The sequence below is a fragment of the Dreissena polymorpha genome, chromosome 1, assembly GCF_020536995.1.
Source record: "Dreissena polymorpha isolate Duluth1 chromosome 1, UMN_Dpol_1.0, whole genome shotgun sequence".
Lineage (NCBI taxonomy): Eukaryota > Metazoa > Mollusca > Bivalvia > Myida > Dreissenidae > Dreissena > Dreissena polymorpha.
Window position 1 is genome coordinate 196,969,433 of NC_068355.1, and position 24,924 is coordinate 196,994,356.

At 30.7% G+C, this 24,924-nt stretch overlaps 1 protein-coding gene across 1 annotated transcript in view; it reads right to left on the reverse strand.

Annotated features, from left to right (window-relative positions):
• LOC127864483 (leucine-rich repeat neuronal protein 3-like) overlaps positions 1 to 24,924 on the reverse strand; it is a 144,951-nt gene that overhangs the window by 28,376 nt on the left and 91,651 nt on the right. Inside the window, exons 5-6 of the mRNA XM_052404106.1 lie at positions 15,290 to 15,361; positions 1,154 to 1,329 (exon numbers count right to left, since the gene is read on the reverse strand). Of these exons, the coding sequence (XP_052260066.1) occupies positions 1,154 to 1,329; positions 15,290 to 15,361 (248 nt within the window). The remainder of the gene's footprint in view (positions 1 to 1,153; positions 1,330 to 15,289; positions 15,362 to 24,924) is intronic.

Here is a 24,924-nt window from a genome sequence, read left to right on the forward strand (position 1 = left end):
ACTGAGGTTTTATTCTGACAAATGTTCTTACCAATAAATGTAGCCATAAGATCGTAAACATGTTTTTACTTTAGCCATATAATGCATACTAACCCGCAACATGGCGGAAATATTTTGCAAGGAACCGGAACCCTTTAAGATATTCGGCCAAGAAATTCATTAGAACAACTGATCTAACAAATGTTTCGTGAATATTGGACTGTACTTTAACTTCAAGAGTTTTAATAATGTTTTAATAAAGCCATATAAAAAACTGACGCGATCCCGTGTGGCCATGTTTTTAAAGCGGCGGAACAATGTTTAAACCCTGCCCTGATACCACATGTTCTGATCAAGTGTAATGAATAGTGGACCAACCAAAGGACGTCTTCAGTGTAAACAAGGTTTCACGGTAGCCATTAAAGGGATACTCCCTCGCTCCCTGGGGGCCATGCTTTTCAACGGACCGGAGCTTTTTCCTAAATAGGTTGAGATATCGTTTACAAAAACTGTTCTGGCCCGGTTAAATAAAGGTTGGACTAAAATGTGAATTGTACCATGTTCACAAGGTATAGCTCCAGCTATTATATACAAAAATAAAACTGACCGTGAACCTGGCGGCCACGTGTGTCAACGGACCATAATCACTTTTTAAAACACGGCCAAGATCTTTTGAATGAACGCACCTTCCATGTTTCATTGAGATTGAAAACAGTGTTTTTCAAGGTTAATATTTACTAAAGTCATATAAGGAAAACTGCAATGCCATCCGGTTGCCATGTTTGTCAACAGACCACAACCATTTTCAAACTCAACGAAGTTAACCTGATAACAAATGTTCCTACAATGTGTAATGAAGATTGAACTAAACAGTTTACTCTACAGTATAACATGTTTTTCTAATGTAATTTATTAAAAACTAACCAGCAATCATGTTGCCATGTTTTTCAACGGACTGGAATCATGCATAAGATTCGCAAAGATAACATTTGGAAAAATTGTCTGAATAAGTTTCATAAAGATTGGAAATAATGTGGCCTCTTAAAGTGTTTTAAAGGACTACGCACAATATACGAAGGCGATGCATGACGGACGAATTGTGACAAAACAATTCACCATGTACACAAAATGCTCAGATGAGCGTGTGACTTTAATGTTAAAACTATGAACATACCGAGCATGCTGCACTTGAGATCCGCTAGGAAGACGTTCCTTAATTTACGCCCCTTCAGGTGCGCGGGTTCACTACACACAGCGCCATATACTGTAAGATTGGAGACGCTGGCCTGAGCTGTCACAATGAGCCATCGCAGATGGCAGTCGCAGACGAGCGGATTATTGTCGAGATAACTGGCAAGACAATATATTTTAACATAAAACTGTTAAACTGATACCTACAGATTTACTAATAAATGAAAACCTTTAAAAAATGACTGATTGAATGTGTAAGAAAACAATTGTTTGTGACTGTGTTTAGCTTCGTTGTTGGAACTTCACAATCACTTGACAGTAATTCACTGATTGTTTAATTAATGAAATAATTGTTGGTCTAGTATCGGTATAATAAATAGTTATTGTGTGTCCTCTTTTTACCAAACAATAAATGGGAATTTTGAACCATTATAAAAGTGACAACAAATAGCGCCCTGTGATTAAACATTAAATCCAAACAAGTGAACACATTTCAAGATTTTCCGTGTAGATTTACAGAACATCAAGCGAGCCCCAACTAAATAAAAGATAGGCTTGTTTGTTGCATATGTGAAAAGCACTGCAATCTAATAAATATCTGTAAAGCTGAGATTCGTGTATGAATTTAAAGACATATTATAAAACAAACTTGGTTAATGGTAGCATACTTCATTTATTTATTAACAATTGGATGTATTGTTTGCTTTTGTCAGTTAATTTAAAAAAACGTTACATTCTAAATATGATAATATAGTAATACAATAGGAAATATAATCGATGTATTCGTGTATATCGCATTACTGTTTCAGTTTATTTAGGCATAAAATTGCAAAATGAACTAACTGTTTTTTGTAACCTAAGGTAGACATGTTTGGTTTAATGATACTATCCAGAAAAGTTGGTGGAATATTATGGGTGGCATTTGTAATTTGTATTGCTAAATACAAACAGGTAGGCAAATATCAATGTACTGATTTTATTTAATCCCAGTATATTGATTTGTGTACTAAATATTGTTTCCATTCTATAAATAACAATTTTCCTGAAATATAATTGAACACATGTTTGCTCTAGCAAATATGTTCTTTATTTTCTGTCGCAAATAACACAATTATAAGGTATCAAACACGTGGTTTAGTTAAATTATGCTAATAAGCAGTACAAGCGTTGACAAATAAACACACACCATAAACAATTAGTACTTGGTTTAAAAAAAAAACCTGAATTGGATACTAAAGAATAAATAAATACAATAGTTATATATCAAAGCTTCTCTCGTCATGAGTGTTGGTCAATTATTTTGCAAATATGAATGTATTTATATGATTTACACTGAAGCCAAATATGAATGTATTTATATGATTTACACTGAAGCCAAATATGAATGTATTTATATGATTTACACTGAAGCCAAATATGACCGTATTTATATGATTTACACTGAAGCCAAATATGACTGTATTTATATGATTTACACTGCAGCACATCCAAGTGTATGTTCTTAATACATAACTACAGACCTAAAAATACGTTTAAGGTTCTAATCCTTGCAAAACGGCACTTTGAGTTTCCATTTTTTCGTCGCGTATGTTCTAGGTCTATTGTAGTATGCATTAAAATGAACGTTAAAGAAAACATTACCATACACATAAGTTGTCTTAAACATTCCAAGTTTACAACCCTCAATCTGTTTTTTTTATTTTTTCCGGAATCATGTATAAAAACATTCACTCTTATGAATATATATATTGAACAAGCATGACTTATTGTTTTATATGTATTTACACATTCATTAGTAATGCATGTACAAAGTAAATACGATGATAAAGCCGAATAAAGACGTTCATGCACACAAGTGTTGTTATCTCCCTCTGAAAACTGGACAAAATATCAAATTTTAGTAACAAGTCATTTAGTTTGTTTATTCGGGAAAAGGAACCATGTTTGAACGCGTACATTTAATATAATTTATCCGTGGTTGAAAATAAAAGCACATTTCATTTTGACAAACTTTTGTTGCATAAACTTATAAAAATATCTTAATTCACATTAAAATGCCCAAAAACTGCTCACAATTGTAACATATATGCAGCCAATCAATTGTAAAGAAAACTAATCGGGCCCCAAATATCCAATATCACTCATTTCATCTTGCTCTCTTAAGCTATGCTATTCAAAAGTACCTAGTTTTCCCATCGAAAAAGTCTATCATACAAACAATTGTTTGAATAAAGATAGGTAATGGCTATTTTATAAACAACTCAAAGTTTAAGAAACTTTATGTTGATCTACGCATATCAGGATGAAATAACTCAAGTAAAACGTTTTTGTATGTAAAACAATCATGAAATGTATTTATAAACGACAATTTTTTTTGGTATATTCCAAAGTCATTTTACTAAAAACTTAAAAAGAAAATTTGATTTCGGGATTCGAACCCTAAAACGTCTAAGGAGAAAAACTATTTCTACACAACAGAGGCCTTTCATTGAACTTGTTGCTTACTTGTGTACAGTTCTACACCGATTCATTGAACTTGTTCGGACTACGATTATTTACAAAATAAGGCGAAATGAAACAAATATATTTACAACTTTGTGGAAATTTACTAAACATATGTTTGAAGGACAGACGGACCGAAATAATTATCGATAATTGTACTCATTGTAATACACACTATGGTATACTCACCTATGTGTTACTATATTTTAAGCAAAATTATGGAAAACCTGTATGTAAGTTTTTGTACAATGCGATTTGATGATCATTCGTTTTCAAAATTTGTGAATCGTAAAACAAACATTTTTTATAATAACTAAAAATAAAGATTCCATTGCACAAAACTGTAATACTTTACTATTATGGTCATGAAACATGATAAAATCATATCAACTATATAAATTATATCATATAACTACTCATTTATGTTTATTTAAGCAGTAGTTTCTCTATGGCGGCTGGAAAATTAATAACGAATTATTCCTTATTCAAACCGAATAAAGAAGTGGCTTTTGAAATTAAACGAATTGTTTAACATTTACAGACAGTACCAAACAATATATTTTAATATTTACTGTATTTTTTATCAAAATAGTTTTATGTCATATTTCAATTAAAGTGTAACTATTCATACTATTGTTTATTATAACTTATTCAAACCAAATAAGCAAACGCATTTTCTCCCTAAAGGAATGACTTCTTGTGTGCAGCATTGCTACACTTTACTAAAACAATCATTATGCATCTAGTAATACGTTAACAGTATGCATCTAGTAATACGTAAACAGTATGCAAAAACGGTTTAACTTTATTTTATATATAATTAAACTAATAAAGAAATTTCGTTTTCTTGAGATAATAAGGAACACAACATTTGCATTATGCATTATTCGCACCATATAACGAACTGATAATTGTTAACTAAAACAATAACTTTACATATACCAACCATAAACTATTTATTTCACATGTACTACACTATGGTACATTACTATAGAAACCATTTGCTATCAAAATAAGTGTAATAAATTATTTCTTTATTGATAATAAACTGGAATTTTCTGATAAGAGCATATGTTCATAGACGAAACTGTAACCTCTTGTAAATCAGTTTACATGTTAGTGTGCTTATTAATAAACATTTCAATTACTTCCAATAATATGTGTATCCAGTTCCTTCTTACAACATTAATGAAAAATAATTGTGAATATGCCGTATGTCTTATTGTAGCACAATGAGGATTGCTTTTGTTCTTAACTTAAATAATAATTGAACGTGTATAAAACGTTACTTCAGAAGTAAAACAATGTATGATGGTAACATAATAAAATACGCATTCCAACATATTGATTGATTTATGGATTTATTGACGTATTGCTTTATTAATTTATTCAAACACCATCCCAAGTTTTCATAAATTTCAAATCACCTAAATAAAAGAGTCACGTGCATTTAATGCCGTAAAATAGTTTATTAATGAGAATATGCAATTATAAATATTTATTATTCAGTCGGACAACTCACTTTAACTGTAAATTAGTTTGGTAGTATATTTATGATTGTGTATTCCAAATTTAGTTTAAACTAAACCGGTACATATTTTATCTTGGGGATCTAAAGATCTAAAGAACGTTCCCACAATGGTGATCGAACCAGTTGCCATCCTGTTGCTACGCGGACAATATATCCTCTACCTATTGCAAAGTTTATGCTTCACTATTCGTCTTTACTGTAAATACTAACTTTTCAGAAACACAGACACGCGCTATTGTAAGAAGAAATCATTTATTGGTGATTTAGAAATTACCAGCTAACCTGAAGTCATTGGTTTTAAAGTCATTAACACTTTAAAGTATTTTTTTTACCACAATGATAATAATAAATATAAACCATGATAAACCTAAATGATATTTGATATTTGCCACTAAGTTTGATATCATCTAAAATAATAATCGAATGTTTATATTTGAAAAAATTCAAAATTAACAATAAAACGATAAATATAAATAGGTAACACGCAAAGGATGTCGCGCTTGGTATCCCTTTTGCCAACCTGTAAATGTTCGAATTGGGCCGTGTTCGTTTACTTAATTACTTATTAAGCTCTGTGAATGAGATAATACCATTTTGATCTCGACTTACACTCAGTAAGCTAGTGTTACAAATTATTTCTTTAACACCTAAGTTAACAACCAATTCCTAGTTAAAGAAACAATATGTTTGCCAACACAAATCAGGATGAAATAAGTCACCTAAAATTTTTAATTTTCAATAAGTGTTTCATGACGTAAACCAGCGTAAATAAAGGGACTTTCCTCAACTGTTTGTATGAACATAGAAAAATGTCGGATCACTTTTGGGACTTCATATAACAAACGCGCGGTTGTACTTTACTGAAAAATACTTATTTGTTTAAAAATATCATGATACCTATAGAAAACTCTCACGCATAAGCGGACTCTACAATTTATCCCATTAAAAATGGTGAACTATTTAAAAAGACATCATTAAAAACTAGGTCGCGCTTTATTCTCCAACCACAGATCTTAAAAAGTCACGTGGTAAAGGCACCGTGAATTTGAGACAAATCTGTTTCGATTTCGGGAATCGAACCTCTGACCTCTGATGATCAAAATCAACGCTTTATCTATATACCACATGGACCTTTTATTTAACCCTTTGCGCATAATTTTGTAGTTCAAAACTCATGTATGCAAATGCTCGTACAGACGGTCTTTTACAAAATAAAACGAAATGATACGAATTTGTGTACAGATTAAGATATTTACTAAACATATGTGTGAAAGATACTGATGCCTCCACATTATTATTTTATCTCTTAAACATTAACCAAAATACGAAACTTTAACACGGTATGTAATGTAATTTAACTTTAGGTTCATTTCATTTTATGTTGGAAAAATGTGAAATAGATTTATGTGACACACACAAAACCGACAGACAAAAGGAAGGACAGAAGTAATAAAAAGAAGTATCAATAATTTTACTCATTGTACTAAACAACATGGTATAAACGTATATTTGTTCCTTCATTCTAAGCAAAATTGTGAAATATTTGTTAATTATTTAGTATTGTCCAATGCAATTTAAAAACATTTCGTTTCCAAGATACTGGTATATATAAAAACATTTCAACCACAGTTTTTTTTTCAAAAGAACTTCAAAAACTATTATTGTACAAGACTGTACCACGGAACAATGAAACTTATGAACGTGTGATTAATATATGAAACATATTTATTGATCAAATAACTAAGCAATTATAATATATATATATATATATATATATATATATATATATATATATATATATATATATATTTATTTATTTATATAAAGTAAAGTTCCTTATCGCGGTTGAAAAAGGAAAAAAAGAATTGGTTAATTATTTCATATACAAACCCGGTAAAGAACTTGCGTTTTCAATTTAAAGTTATTGTTAAACATGCAAAAACTGTATCAAAAAATATAAAAGTAGTGTTACTTGAGTGTTTACATCAACATATATTTGTGTCACTTTTCCATTAAATTGTACCTATTCATATTTCTGTTCCTTACTGCTTATTTAAAACCAATTACGCAACTTGCATTTCCACACTAAAGTTATTACTTCTAATGAATCTCACTCTTCAACATAACTATAACAATCATAAGGCATGAAGTTATGATGTTAAAAACAAGTATACGATTGCACTTAATTTCATTAATTAATAATCTGGAAATCAATGTATTTTTCGTGATTGAATAAGGAGCAAGAAAACAATCCCTTATTCAATATTCAATCCATATAAAGAAATGAAATTTGCAGTAAACTTTCAAAATTAATTGACTTAAATACTTATTTAATAAATATAAAATGACCTGTCTTACTATCAAAAATATTTACATAGACAAAACTGCAACCCCTTGTAAATCATTTAACATGTAAGTGTCCTAATCAATGTTCAAAAACGATTATATTCATGTGTTTATCCAGTCCTTTTTTGCAGCAGAATAAAATTAACAATGACTTTGTATATATTCTTTGTTAGGATGTCTGTAAGCGTGCCTGCCTGGCGTAAACCCGTCCTTCCGTTCGTCCGTCTGTATGTCTGTCTGTTTGTCTGTGTGCCTGCCTGGCGTCAATCCGTCCGTCCGTCCTTCCATCCGTCCGTCCTTCCGTCCGTCCGCCTGTATGTCTGTCTGTATGTCTGCGTTTCTGTGTCTGTGTTTGTATGTATGTCTGTGTGTGTGTGTCTGTATGTATGTTTTCTGTCTGTCGGTCTGTGTATGTGTTTGTCTGTCTGTCTGTGTCTGTCTGTCTGTCAATCCAGCCATCCAGTCATTCATTTAAATAGTTATATTTATTGCAATTACAATTAAAACATTATCAATAACATTTAATATTCAAATGACCGCGTTTTGAAATCTCAATTTATCAAGAATAAGTAGATTTATGATATTTGTTGAATATTTGAGATTTAAGCCGGTGATTTTAGTAATACGGCACATTTTTAACACAAGAGTTTCCAAGTCCGTTCAGAAAAGGTACATTCAGAACTGGCAGAAATAACCGAGCAATAATGTCTTAACCGAAAGAAAATGGGAATGAAATGAGTGCTGACCTGCTTATGATCAACACATATTCCATAAAAGCCCGTATAAATGGATTTCTTGGCGATAAGTACTTGAAGTCACGTTGTTATAGCCACGAAATATCGAATGAATGTAGAAAGATCGCAGTTGAGAATTTAAATTCGTACCGATCAGATTCATCAAATTTTGATCATACGTTCATGTGATCCAGCGCGGAAACAACCATCGTTGCAAAACGAAAAGTGTCTTACCAGAAGATAAAGGTCAATCATCTTTATAAAAATATGTTTTCTGAACCATTGGTATACATATTTAAATAGGCTTAATGATGTTCAATGCAATATTGCAACCAGCTCTTAGTAGTACTGTCTGAACATAACAGACAATCAATACAATTAAACATACAATTGTTCATCTATACTAAAGTTCAAGTCTGAGAACGTTTTACAGTTCTTCTATGTTCGGCACTCCTTAAATACGCCGACGTATATGGGTTCAATATCGTTGTTGGATAAAACTTGTGAAATAATTCGGATTTCCCATATAAATTTCTCTTCTGTCCCGATGGAAGGACATACGGACGGAAAAAAATATAAAAACGTGTAGTCCTTGTTATAAACACCATGGTATAAACGCATTTGTGTTCCTTGATTTTAAGCAAAACTATGGAATACCTGTATGTTAATTATTGTTCATTGCAATTGAATGACCATTCGTTTGCAAGATTCTGGCGAATACTAATACATTTTTGCTAGCATTTTTATCAGAACTTCAATCACAACTTACAAGGTACCAAACTGTACCACAAAAATATGATAATCATCAAACAAGTTGAAATTATATCATATATGTCATTTATTAAATATAACTACTCACTGATATTTATTTAAATTCCAGTCTCTGTATTTTGACCCAAAATAATAACAAATTTGTAAAGTATTCTTTCTTCAAACCGAATGAAGAACTTGCGTTTTTAAATAAAAGGCATTGTTTAACATGTAAAGACATTATCAAACATATATATATTGATGCTAACTTATCTGTATATCAACATATTTTTCTATCACACTTTAACTAAATTAAGCTATACATACTATTGTTCCTTATTACTTATTTAAATTAAATAAGCATCTTGCATTTTCTGCTTACATGAATGACTTCTTATTTACTTCTCTCTTCGACCTAACAGTAGCAATAATTATGCATTTAGTTATGATGTTTAAAAATAAATAGCTCAACACGTTTTTACCAAATTTAATATATAAATAAACGTATAAAGAATTGTCCTTTCGTGTCTAACACAACAAGTTCCTTATACCATATAACAAACTGGCATTTGTTAACTTAATATATAGCATAACATATACCAAACATAAAAACATTTATTTGACATGTAATACACTGCACTATAAAAACTTCAGATACCATTAACTTTTAAATCAAAATATTTGTTTTACGAAATTATAAGAAACTGGAATGTTCAAGTAAAATAATATTTTTATAGACGAACCTACAATCCCTTTTGAATCATTTTACATGTAAGTGTGCTAAAGAATAAACATAATAAATACTTATAATCATTTGTTTATCCAGTTCCTTATTGCAGCTAATAAACAATGAACTTGAATATGGCATATTTCTGAGTGTAGCAAAATAAGGAAAGCTTCTTTTCTGAATATCAATAATAATTGAACATGTATACAACCTTACTTCATATATATAAAATTATGGTTGTCAATATAATAAACTATGCATTCCAATATATTTGATTGATTTATAGATATAAGGATAAAAAGATATATTAATTTATTGATTTTTTTTATTGATTTATTGATTTATTGATTGCTTTATTGATTAATTGATTAATTGATTTATTGATAAATTGATTGATTAATTTATTGATATATTGGTTTATTAATGTAGTGATTTATTGATTTTTGATTTATTTACCTTTTTGATTGTTTCATCAATTGTCCATCTCCTTTTTTGCAAGGAGCAAGGGCCCATATTATACAAATTATTGTTTAAATATGTGCTGTTTTTTGTAAGAGTTATTGCTTGTGTGAAATGGGGCTTAGGCGTAACACACACCATTGTTAGTTGGCATGAGTTATAATGGCATTGCATGTAATAATGGGCTGTATCGAATGCAATGTAACTCGTACCTCAAAATGGTTAAATTGTCTACATCATTGCACTCTTAATGTTATCCTTTCGTCGCTAAATACAATGATAAAGACCATGATACAATATAAAATCAAATGAAAGGTCCTTCAGAACGTTTCCGAACAGAACAATAAGTTTGGTCGTCTTATTCAACCAATAAACAGTCAGATATTCAAAGGGAAACCATAGCATTTCCTATTTACATTACTGAAAACTGAGGTCGTCTTGAGAAAATAATACACGCGTTAAACTCTCTGAAAATCATTAGAGTGGATTCGAATGTATAATATTTACTTTCATTACGATAAAAACATTTTCAGTAACACTTACTATTCACATTAACGCGTTACGCAAATCGCAACTAAATCAATAATATGTCGATGTAGATATTTATAAGATATCCAAGATATTATCCGGAGATAACCGAAAGCTCTGCGAAATAAAGAAGATTCAGACACAACGTGTCACTGCGCGATACCATGATTTTTCATTCAGAACGGCGGAAATGTTTAAGAAAAACAAAAATTCCTAAACATCCCGCATGAACGGATTTCTTGCAAATTAATATTCACAGTAATCACAGTAATAGCGACGAAAATTCGAATAAATGTAAATAAATCGTAATTCACTTCCTAATAGAACGTATGTCTGTTAAGTTTCATCACATTTAGATCATACGTTAAAAATATATGAGGTATAATGCAGAAACAAACACAATATCTTCAAATGTATTACACGTATTAGACTTTTCATAGCTGTGTGGTCACACAACATGTGTAAGTAAAAACGAAAATATATCTTATCGATACATCTTAATTGAAATTGGTATTCTTAACCGCTGGTATACATATTTAAATGAGCTTTAATTTATGTTTTATACACTATTGTAACTAGTTCGTATTAGTAACGTCTGAACAAAATTGACACTAATTAAATTATAATTTCATATAAAGTAAAACATGCAGCTTGGAATACAATATTAAGGCTATTTCTAGCCGTAGAGTGAATACACTTAATACGAATGATCTTATAGGTATATTTTATTGTCACGATATTGTACTTTTAACTGAAACATGGTCCATTATCAAACATATTTACAGTTACATGGGTTTGAGAATTTTGAATTAAATCGATATTAAACTTGAAAACTAATAAGCGGTCCTCAGGTGGAATAATTGTTTATATCAGGAATGCATTTGTTAGAAAAGATGCATGGTTTTTTTTAAATCGCATTATGATATTTGATTTGTGAAAATTAGGGCATCACACATTAATTTATGTGATAACTTGTATATATTGTTTATGTTATATTGTCCCAGAAGGTAGCTCTCGCCAAGCTATTAAAGAAAGCCATACATTTGAGAGAGTATAATAATTTGTTATTGATTTTGAATCATACAACGAGAAAGAGCTTAATTAAATTGTGCGTGGTTACTTGAACTTCCAAACGTCTGATTTGACTGATTTTATTGAAATAATAATAAAGATTTTATGCAGGACGACTATATCCCTGACGTATAAATGTCGCGCTACTCGCAAGATGAAGGTCGGATAAACAATACGGTACAATTTTTCTTGATTTGTGTAAGCTTTTTTTCACAATTTAGAGATAATTTTAATAAGTTGTTTCCCTTTTATTCAAGCGCAAACTGAAAACACAAAATACAATTTGTGCTGATTCATGCCCAATGTATGGGTTACTTCTGAGTGCTTAGAAAAAAAGATATACTTTTTATAAACATTTAAATTTATTTAGGAAGAATGAAACCGATACATATCGGTCTTTATTAACTAACAGTAAAAATGAATATACATATTGTATAAAGCAAGCTAAAGAAAATATGATAATAATCAAACCAAAAAATTGTTGCAAGATTTAACATGATGTGTTTGTGAAACACTATGTCCCCCCATATATTTGACCTTTGGCCTTAAAGGATGACCATGCTCTTGATATTTCACCACTGAAATTGTGCAGCTCCATGAGATACACAAGCATTCCAAATTTAATTTGCTATCTTCAATATTGCAAAAGTAATGACCAATGTTAAAGTTTGACGCAAACAAACCAACAAACAAACCAACAGACAGGGCAAAAACAATATACCCCCCCAGTATAGACTGGGGTACAATAAAACGCCACATTGTATTGGAAACAGGTTTTAAAAATTATGCTGGCTTACGAACAGGAAATATAACAATGAAATAATTTGCAAATTACTTCAAATTTATTTTTACCCCGGATAGCTTGTTTTTTTACTCCTGATGAAGACGTTGTTCACTTTGTAGAAAGGTATAAACAGCATAAGTTTAATATTATATTTGAAGAATTAAATATCCCTTTATCAATTCAGGAAATAAATAAAGCTATAACCAAAATAAGCCCAAACAAAAGTGCAGGCCCTGATATATATTTAAATGAAGTTTTTATACATGGAAAAAGTATACTAACACCGTATTTTCATGCTCTTTTTAATAAAATATTTACGTTAGGGTATTTTACAGCACAATTGTTAGATGGTCTCGTGAATTTATTTACACAAAACGGTCAGTTTTAACAAAGTCAATAATTCTCGAGGTATAACATTGCACTCTAGAAAAATTATTTACAAAAATAAAAAAACCCAAAAAGATTACCCGTTTTGGCAAAACATTACTGTGTATATATAGAGGCTTAGGCGGGGTTTAGGCCTCACATGAAAACAGTGGATACTAGTTTTGTATTACATGGACGTATAACTTACATTTTTAAATCAGTGTACGCAGTTGTAGTGTACTTTTATAAAATTTACTAAGGCAATTGACTATTTTGTGCGGGATAAGTTAATGCTATTAATCGAAACAATTAGGTATTCGAGGTCTAATACTAGATAAAATAAGGCCAATGTATACCGCACTAGTCCAAAATCAACCACTGTACCGAGTTAAGTGATAGCTACTGATGCATGCTTTGAGTGAGACAGGGTGGATGTGTATCTTCATTTTATTTTCAATGTATTAAAATGATTAAGAATCAAAATTTAATACTAAAGGAATAGTAGTATTGATGTTAATGATAATAAAATGTATCTTTTACGTTATGCTTGTTATATGATTATTTTCGGCAAAACAGCAGAATAATTACAGAAAGGCTTAAATTTTCTTAATAATTATTGTCAACGTTGAAAACTTATTGTAAACACTGATAAAACTAAAATTATGATTTTTAGAAAAGGTGGGCGATTTACTTCTGTACATTTTTATTATAGCAGTAAACTGACTGATATTGAAAGCAAATTTGAATTTTTAGGAATCGTTTTTACTTCCTGAGGTTGCTTTTCGAAAGCACACACTACGCTTTTAGGACAGGAATTAAAAGCATTTTTATAATGAATAAAACATTATCGAAATTTACTGATATTTCTGTGAGCCTCAAATTTAATCTCTTTGAAAAACTTCAATTTTGGAATATGGCAGTACAGTTTAGGAATTTGTTAATTGTATGTCCGCAGAGCGTGTTAATATGCAATTTTGTAAACAAATCCTCGTTGTTAAAAGATGTACAAAAATGACTTTGTATACGGTGAACTCTGTCGCCTTAATTCTCAATCTGCCAGATAAATTATCATTATTAAATAGTGAATTGAATTGATAAGAACATCAGAAAACAAGTTTACTTTAGCAAGGTTATACGATTTTGTCAAACACTTATTAAACACATATTTCAATATAAATTGTAATAACAGTTAAGAATAACATGTGTCGAAAAATGCGAAATAAGCCAGATATTTAATTGAAATTGAAAATGTCTCTACAGTCGAATTCGCAAGCATGTAAATCATGCATGTACGATGTGAATCTAAATTTAGTTTAACGGTATATTTACAATTCCTGCAACAATATCTATTCACACGAACACTAATTAAAAAGATGAATGTTTCAGTTATTGTAGGAAAATATGTACAAAATATCTTCGTCACAATCGGCTCGGGGCGCTGATTTATCTTTGCATTTTATGAAATTCGTCTTCAATGTATAAGTTTTATTTTCTATACTGTAATATTGTAACATATTGTATCAATATATTACAATTTAACACATATACGAATTGTATAATCTCGCTTTAAAAAGTTATTAAGAATGGTAAATGATTGCAATATTCTTCCTTATATAATCATCAGGTGTTCATTACTTAAGGACTTGCTTTGTAACTTAGGGTTTTTCGAGGCTCTTTTAAAATGTCGGAAATGATAAGGTATTTATCTCAAATAATAGACAAAGATTAAATGATAGTTTTATTTAAAATTGTAATGACACATTGTGCAACTCAAGGATATTGCCAATTTTAAATTTCAGCGTTATTAAAATATGTGCACTATTAAAATATTGTGTATACGTGTTTCTTAATTATGATGCGTTTGACATAGATTGTATGTAGAAAGTGGAAGAAGAACCAAACCCTCTCCCGTTCATATAGGCAAAATAAAATGTAATGTATGTAATATATTAGTAGATGAGTTTCACTTTTCTAAGTGCGTAGAATGATTTCAAAATTTAGATCTCAGTTTAGTGTATTACAGAAAATAACAGTGTTAAACGGTCGCTTTACATTTACCGTAAAAACTGTATTAGAATATTCGTTTGTTTTTGTTGTTGTTTTTTATCAATTGTCAGTATTATCTTTTCAATAAACACATTGTAACAGGATCGTGCCTGTTCCTAAATACTTCTACGACAGTATAGCTGTTTAATAAGAATTCTTTTGTATTGTGTTACAGCTATTAAATATGATTCAACTACTTAACTCAGATATACTCTGATATATATCAGCTGGGCGGTATGTTTTTTAATACAAATCATACGTCTAGTTTAACTCACAGTGATGTTAGTTGAGTCAGCCCGCTGAACACTGCCCGATGAATATTGCCTAACCGGTTGTCCCACAGGGACCTGAAGTAAAAACCAAACACCGTCATGTGACTAAACATTTAAACAATACAGCAGACCCATTAAGAAGGGTTAGGTTTTGATTTGAAGAACACTCTAATATAACAAGTTTACTGATAAAACTAACAACACATAAAATACTGTAAGAGGTAAGTGGTAAGCAATTAGAATAATCTCCAGCGAGTCCCTCGCTATATTTATAAATAAAGGAAAGGCATTGTGTAAAATAGACTATGTATATTTGTATTAACTTCATTTATATAAATAACATCGGGTTGGTTTTTATTTTAGTTTCCGTTAAGTTTACACCGGAAAACTCAAACAACTTTGAACATGCTGGGAATATGTTATTCTAGTGACAAAATTATCATCCTGTACTCAAAGTCTCAATATATATATATATATATATATATATATATATATATATATATATGTTTGTGTTTCACCCTTAATCAAATGGCAAAATTGAATTCTGTTTTTACAACATACACATACATAACGCATACCCATTTGGATTATCTTTGCTATAACAAATATGTTATTATTTTTTAATTCACAAACGTCTAAAAATGGTCTTGTTAGTAATAGTTTAACTTTTTGATTAGTTATATAATGGTATGACTATTTGTATGTGCATAGCACACATTCAGATCTTTAAACTTATTGTACTTTCCTTATCCATACATTATTGGTAACTTAAATAAGTGTATTAACAGCTTTTAAACCATTTATGCTATTTTAAACTTGTTTCTTAACAAAAAAGTGCAAGCGGTTTAATACGTATTTAAGACTACGGTTAACGCTGTAACATCAAAGCATGCATGTTGAATATATCAGTAAATCACTAAATACAATTTAAAGGTTTTAGAACTGTACTAGATCATTTTGAGGTTCTTTGCATATTCCTGATCACTATAGTAATCTAAATCCAAAACTTCAACCAATTAATGATAAAGGTGGTATTGATACTAATACTGAATAAAATAAAGATAATGACGAGTATTATTCTAATATTTGTAAGCATGATGTTTAAAATGACAATGATCACTATGCTGAGCAATATGCTCCCACACTTTGCGAGATAATGCGGTTAATGATAAGTGAGATAATTCCAAGGATAACTAAGACAATGAAATTATATGATAAGCGAAAGCCTTTGATACAGTTACAGTATGAATAACCCTTATCTGGCCAATGGGCTACTTTAAACACTGATCCGATTGATGTAACTATACAAAACAGTGGTATCCCTGAATATTAATTGAAAACAAATGGTGGAATTGTCTTAATTTTGATGAGATATCCACTCGATAAATCAACCCTTTTCTGTTTAATGTGTAGCACCAAAGTAAAATCACACGTTTTAAAGCCATACCATTCAACCAATTTAATAATAATTCCAATACTTCCCCAAATCAAGACAACCAACTATTTAAATGTGTATATCCGATCATAAAATATAAATGTTTGAATGCAATTAAAATCGTCATCCATTATCGGTTCTCGTGCAATTGTTTTTTTAGAACGATTGATATAAAACTTAAATTATTAACATACAAATTAATATAAATATGTATCGTGTATTTTCAAATCATCTGATGACATAGTTTTTCGTTCTTACAAACCGCTATGCAGACTACATAATATCTAGTGTACGCACTGATAGTTATATTTGAGTAGAGAATATTTATACTAGCACCGAGTATCTTGATTTAGGTTTTGACATAGCGATTAAGCTACCCTTATAATGGTTCTCCACAAATTATTACATATCGATCAATGCTTAATAGACAACGGGACGAAGTGATAAGACAAAAGTGGTTCCATTAAGTGCTGTATAGTTAGTCCTTTATATCAAATCAAAATGCATTAAAGTCGTTTAGACACATGTTCAATGAAAAGTCGTACCTCTATTTGTTAAATTTCATTGCCTATTTTCATCCTGAACTAAAACATATGGTAGAAGTAAACTTATTAATTAAATAAAACATATACTTAGTAATATCGTTGGCGAAACATTGAATAATATTTTAAATTGTTATTAATATGGCCTAAACCATTCCACAACAAAGTAAGAAAATTGCATTACTGTGCCCACCGTATGACACATAAGAACGGACTGCTTAAATGTATCAATAAACCAATCTGAGGAATAACACAAAAACAGTGTAAACGTTTATGAAACGTTTTTTTTTTATTATGTGTTAACACAGATTTCTACTTAAGTATAATGTAATGGCTTAACGCATTTTCTCCCATTAAATAAAGGAAATAAAACCTCTTTCTTATTCCCTGTGAATAATTCCCTGTGAAAACCAAAATATGATGCAATATAGTCTAACATATATTTAATTCATGTGCACACATCTGTAACAAACAACTATACACATTTTGACACACGTTCTTGTAATATCATTTTTGTTTCGAACATAATTCTATAAGTAATACCCCCGGTGTCTGTTCTTTGAATGAATCACAACAGTTATTTCCATCATATTTCGGGTTCAATTTAGTTACACAGTTCCTTTTTCACGACCAAATTTCGACAAATAAAACGGAACCTGTTCCGTATTTCATCCTTTAACCGAATAAATAATAATAATAAAACAATCATGTCACATTGACGAAACTGTGCCACATAACTCTGAACATGAATGTACATGTAGATGAGCTATACTATGTATATTCCAACATATTCCTACGAAAGTGTATATCCCGTCACTGTGCGCGGCTGAATAAACGAATGAATCGGACCCATTCTGTATTGAAGAAAGTTTGAACATATACCGTTATATATAAGATGACCAGTGTGTTCACTTTAACGTTGATACTCATTTTGTTTTGAAAGATAATGATTTATTTTAGTACCTTTTTACTTAACGTATTTATGCATTAACAATTATTTTTTCGGAACTGATTACAGGACAAGAATCACTATTATTTTACCCTGAACTTTACCATGAAACTATAACGAATCCTTCGAATACACATTCGCACATACATTTCTCAAATTAGTTCGACCATTAATTGCTTAAAGGTGTCAGTTCACCAAGGTTAGTGCTGAAATATTTTTAGATTCATAAATATACCGCCACCTAACCCTTTTTAAAGTTAATGTTGAATCCGTGAAATTCGGAAAATTCTTACAAAACCACATGCATTTTAAATTTGATGTTATTTGTTGGATTTATGGCGTGTCTGCAATGGCGTGACATCATGCGTTGTTGATATGTATTGTTCTCGCATTGAAGGCAATAGTGTGGTGGACTGTATCGAAGTAATGCAGTTGCCTTCTGAACTAAAACTGCATTTACCACTTATCGCATTCAACTATAGCATTGGTACCTCAATAGTATCCTTTCGAATAAAAGTTGCATATGGTTAAACAATCTAAAAGGAAAGGTCCATCAGAACATTTTCAAACATATAGCAAAAACAAGTTAAGTCGTCTTCAATTATTACTAACATACACCTACAGAAGATTCAAACAATCTCAATAAAACACAAACAAAACAGATCCGTGCTAACAAACGTAAAGTTGTCTCCCCTGATAACAATAAACTTGATAGAAAGTCCAGACTAACTACGGACACTGAGTCTGAGTACGAATCGGAGAGGACTGAAGGGTCAAGTGTGGAATGGTTTTCACCTAAATGTCGAACAGCAGTACCCATGGTGATAACCTTGACTCAACGCTCGTTGATAAAAACTGTACCAACATCCAACAGTCTCTGCAGACCCAGACTGCTCCTCAGCCATCTAACAGGTGCACATTACCATCACTATGTTATATCTCCTGAGAGGCAGATCCCACAATACATGACTTCCCCACTCACTATGCAGTCAACCTCCATACAGATGATGCCTCAGTCATACATAACCGACCTTGATCTGCAAAGAATCGTTCACACCTTGAGAATCTCCCTCCGAGATGAAATCCGTGGGCTTGGCCAGGCATGTGTAGCCGAGCATGTTACCCCTCTGGTAAATGAACTCAGTGTACTTAAACAGTTTGTAACCACCTTAACCAATATAGCAGGCGTCACTGTGTTATTGTTAGCAATGTGCCAGAAAATTCAGATGAATCCACCGGTGATATCATCATAAACATCGCAAAAGAAAGTGGATCCAGAAAGTGGATCTCAGTCAAAGACAGGTCCCAAAGAAATGGACCACCAAAAAGGAATGATGGAAAGCACAGGGATATTAGAGTTAAATTTACAAACTATAAAGCCAAGTCAGAGTTCATAAAATCAAGAAAACAGCTGAGACTCAACAAAAGTAAAGTGTTTATCAATGAACAATTGACACCCATAAGAAGGGAAATTGCTTTTCATTGCAGGCAACTGAAAAACGCCCACAGCTCTCCGCTTTCGGATACATGGACATTTGATGGTAACATCTTTATCAAGCGGAAGAATAAGGATAAGACAATCAAGATCACTTCCATCCAGAAACTGTCTAAATTTGGCTACAACTAAATATGATCTTACATGCATGAGATAATCTCTAATGTTGAATTGTCCTGTAAATATAGCACTTTGTTTATGAAGATCTTACCTAATACTCTTTTCACCCATATGAGAATAAAAAATTCATACTCTAACAAATAATTGAACAAATAAATAAGTAAACAATTAACATTTTGTATATGTACTATGCAACTGTGTGTGCTTCTGTACAAGTTTTGTAAATGTGTATACTAGTGTGAATAATTTGTTATAAATATTTAATAACAAATAAATATTACATAAGAACAAATCAATAAGTAAAACAATTAACATTTGTATGTGTGTTATGCAACTGTGTGTGCTTTTGTACAAGTTGTGTCTATGTGTATAAAAGTGTGTATATTTTGTTATAAATATTTAAATACTTACTTTAACACATATATGAATCATAGTATCATATTGATTATAACTAGACATACACATAAATACAAAACTACACAAATAAGTTTAAAAAACATATGTATATGTGTTCTATTCAAATGAGTCTGCTTTTGTAGAATATATGTTTATGTGTATGTGTACATAAATAAGCAAACACAAATAACATATTTATACTATGCAATTGTGTGTGTTTTTGTAAAATATATGTTCATGTGTATAAAAGTGTGTATAATTTGTTATGAATATTCATATACATAACTTATAACATATATAAATCATGGTATCATATTATGTATAACTAGTCATACATATAAATACATAACTATAAACATAAGTAAAAAATAACACATGTATATGTGTATGTGTACAATGCAAATGTGTGTGCTTTTGTACAATATATGTTTATAAGTATGTATAAATAAATACGTTAAACAATATTTATATCTGTGCTATGCAAATTTGCTTGTTTTTGTACAAGATATGTTCATGTGTATAATAGTGAGTACAAATTGTATTTGTTATAAATATTTAAATACATAACTAACACATATATGAATCATGGTATCAAATTCTTTATAACTAGTCATACATATATAAATACATAACTATATAAGTAAGTAAAAAAATACCACATGTATATGTGTACTATGCAAATGTGTATGCTATTGTGCAAGATATGTTTATGTGCATGTGTACATTAATAGGTTAAAATATATATAATTGTTCTATGCAAATGTATTAGTTTTTGTACAATGTGTATTTATGTGTATGATTGTGTGAATAATTTGTTATGGATCATGGTATCATGTTGTCTATAACAAGTAATGTATAATGAGTAAATGATGTTATTGTTACAAGGAAATGCTTAAACAAATTTGCCTATAATATTACCAAAATAAGATGTAAATACATGATTCAACTGTGGCTTCAATAATGCAATTATTATTTAAGGAGCTGTTTATATTAATTTATCCTTCTGAATAATATTATCAATATTTTGAACCTGATTACGTTAATACATATGACAAATTCAATGCCAAGTTTTTACTTTAAGTTATGATCATGATGTATGTTCTATATTATGTCAATGTGCTCAGCTCTATCAATGCTATGAAAAAGACATAATAACAACTATATTGCTGGCTTATTGGCCAAATAATGCAAATATTGTTTATTAGCAACCACTAAATTTGCATGAAATAAAAGCAATTACTTAATTTTGTTCTCCAGACCTTTTTACTTAAATATGATTAGAATTGCATAGGAATACAACTTTTTATGTTTACATTGTGATCAACCAATAATAAATTGTCAACCGTTTGTTGTCACAAGATAAACCCATTTCAAGACACTAATACAATTGCTTCATGTGTAACAGTCATCATGCACATGTTAAATATCAAGCACAGTAAAACATCATTAAACTCACTCACCCATGTATGCATTGCGACAAGCAGCGACTTCAATGAGAATTAAATAACACAGGTATCTTAAAACCCAGATCAAATAATATTGGACCTTTTCGTTTTCCAATTCCAAGATTGTTTGATCCTAATATTCCTATCAGTTTTTCATAATCCAAATCATTGATTCACTTTCATTCTCTTTTTTCCTAACAAGAGTAAGACACAAGTGAGTCATTATTTATCAAAATAATCACAATCAATAATCATAATCAAAGCAATCAACAACAAAATCATTAAAATGTGCATTGTCTGCCAAGCTTAGTGTGTAATTAAAAAAAAACACAAGCCATTATGTGCTCTACCACAGAACAAACAAAATAAAATAAAACAAATACATAACCAAAACACTTAAGGATGATCCCAAATTGATATGCCTTCTATGCATGTGAATACTTATTGCTAATATATATATTATATGGCACTCATTTATAACTGTATTATACTGAGTCTTAATGGACTAGATAGCTATTTGTAATTGCTTGTTTCTTTGTTGTTGTCGCTATTTTTGTCTTTGTACAAAATGACGTGCATGCTTGTGTAATTTTCTAGCACTCATATATAACTGTGTAACAATGAGTCGTAGTGGTCTAGGTAGTTCTTGGCACCTGTTTCATTTGATCTTTTTATACAAACTCTGAAGTTATAAGCACTTTGAATGGTAAATAATTATAATTGTTTAGACCTAACGTATTGCCATGACCAACCAAATGTAATCAATGTGCAAGACAATATTATATTGTTGCCTCATACCATATCTAGGTTAATGTACATACCATGTTAACATTACAATTTAGTTGAGCATAGTCCATTTTATGATAGTTAGTATGCTTTTCTTCCCCTTTTGTCACATAAACTATAATTAAAAATATAGTGATAATACAAATAATGACATGAAACATTGCAAACAGATATCTCCAAATGCTTTCTATACAACATTTACTAAATATGTACACACATAAACACTGCCAACAGATATCTTACAAAATACACACTCTTTACTTAACATGTACAAAAGCCATATACATAGTTGCATCATCTTCAAATATTTGCGCTTACCACAAAACTATCTTTAAAATATGCTTCATCAAATTACTGTCTTTAATTCTACCGTAAAAAACTAGCTGTCCTCAGACTCACCTAATAACCGCGTGTCATTCTGTCATTTTGTTATGAAAATCAAGATCTTACCTTACTCAATTCTTGTTCACATCTATCAAGATTCTGTTTTCAATTTTGGCGAGCAATCCAGACCACACCAACCGATAATTTATCCAAAATTGTATAAATACACAAGTTTAAACTACGCTCATCTACACTTAGGCAAACTCACACACTCATTTATTTCAAAAAGGCAACATTCACTCTTAAAAAGGTATCCATTTAGATGCACTTTATTGATATCCATTTCGTCCGTAATGATTTTAATCCGAATGATAAAAACACACTCCAGGTGCACATGTGTTGACTATTTTAGCTTGCGGAAACCGTGCACTTTCTACCTACACTGACGCCCATAAAGCTAAAGGAGCATTGTATTTATCAATGTATTTTTGTGATCAATATACAAGTAAGCGTTTAAATATGCGCATATAAAAGGTATAGCAATTGACAAATATTTTCGATTGATTGTTCGAAACAAAACAGCTTTTATACAGAAATAAATTGATAATAGAATTTCCAATCGAGTATCTCTTCTATCTCTCAGTATGCTTACTTGACAATTAATGGCATGCATTGTAACTTTAAATGACGACCCTATTAACACGCTGCTTTGGCAAACATGTATACAACACGCTCTATGAAGAGATCGTTATAGTTTTTTGCCTGACTACCACTTTCAGATTGCTTACATTATTGAAAATAATATAAAATTATGTTTTTTTCGATCATTAAATACAAGCACAATTTTATTCTTATCCGTTAGACAACCAAACATACATCTAAATGTAATGAGGTTTGTAGAATCAATTTAACACATTAATCATGAGCAATTTTCTTCCTTATTTTAATTATTCTTCTCCTTCGAATACTCCTTCTTTCTCATATTCTGTTCTTGCGGGTTGGGCGCACGTTAGCTTTTCCTCTTTCCTCATCCAAGTATCTTTTCTATCCGGGTATTACATAATGTACACCGATCTAGGTTTATATAGGATGAGGATAGGTTTGTTCCATTCCCCTAACCATGAAAACTAAATGTCTTAAACAAATGCACATGTTCGAACTAGTGTGCTGGCTTGCAAACTTACTTCTTAGAGGAGGCGATGCCCATCCAAATCCTGAAGATATTAAACCTAATAATCAAGAACTCACCAAAGCGCTTGCAAAACGTTTTCAGACTTAAGAATTATACTATCATCTAATTGCTATTAAACAAAAAGAAAACGAATCATGTGATGATTATATCTCGAGAGCATTAAAAATTTCCACTGATGTACAAGGCCTAGAAGAAAAAGTTCTCGTAAGCTTGCTTGTCAATGGATTAAGACAGCCGGAATCTCTGTTAGAGCTGGCCAAATACTGTAAACTCTGTGACATGACAACATCATTTGCAGTCAATGCTATTGACACACAATTTCAAACGTTATTTGAAGATATTAAAACCTTAAAAACGGACATTAACATTAAGGAAATTAATGCTTTACAATCAACCCCAATACCAAATATACCGGTATAAAATTCTTATGCTCAACAACATTTGTTTCAAAATCAAATGCCACCTGCCCCTTACGGCCGTTATCAACAATTTCAACCGCGGAAAAACCAAAATTATAGGATTCCAATACCGTTAGATATCAAAGACCGCGAATAGTCGATAGATCCGTATCTAACCCACGTTTACAAGAACACAGACAAAATCCACAAAAACAAATTTGCCCCAAATGCGGATACGATTCTTGTACGGGGGGGTCGAAACGGTTTCGCATTCAATAAACGATGCAACAATTGCCAACAATTCAATCACTTTCAATCAATATGTTTCGAACTAAAACATGATCGGAAAGACAGAGCAGTAGGTACCCTTTTACTAACACAAACAATTCAAAAATTTCAAGTAAAACATGAGCAAAATAGGAAAAACGGTCTTATTAACAAAAGTACGCATACGACTCAAAATAAAAGTAATAAAAATAAAAATAATAAAACTAGTAATAAAAAAATACAACAAAAAGTATTAAATCTAAACGTAAAATAATAGCTTTTAAGGTTG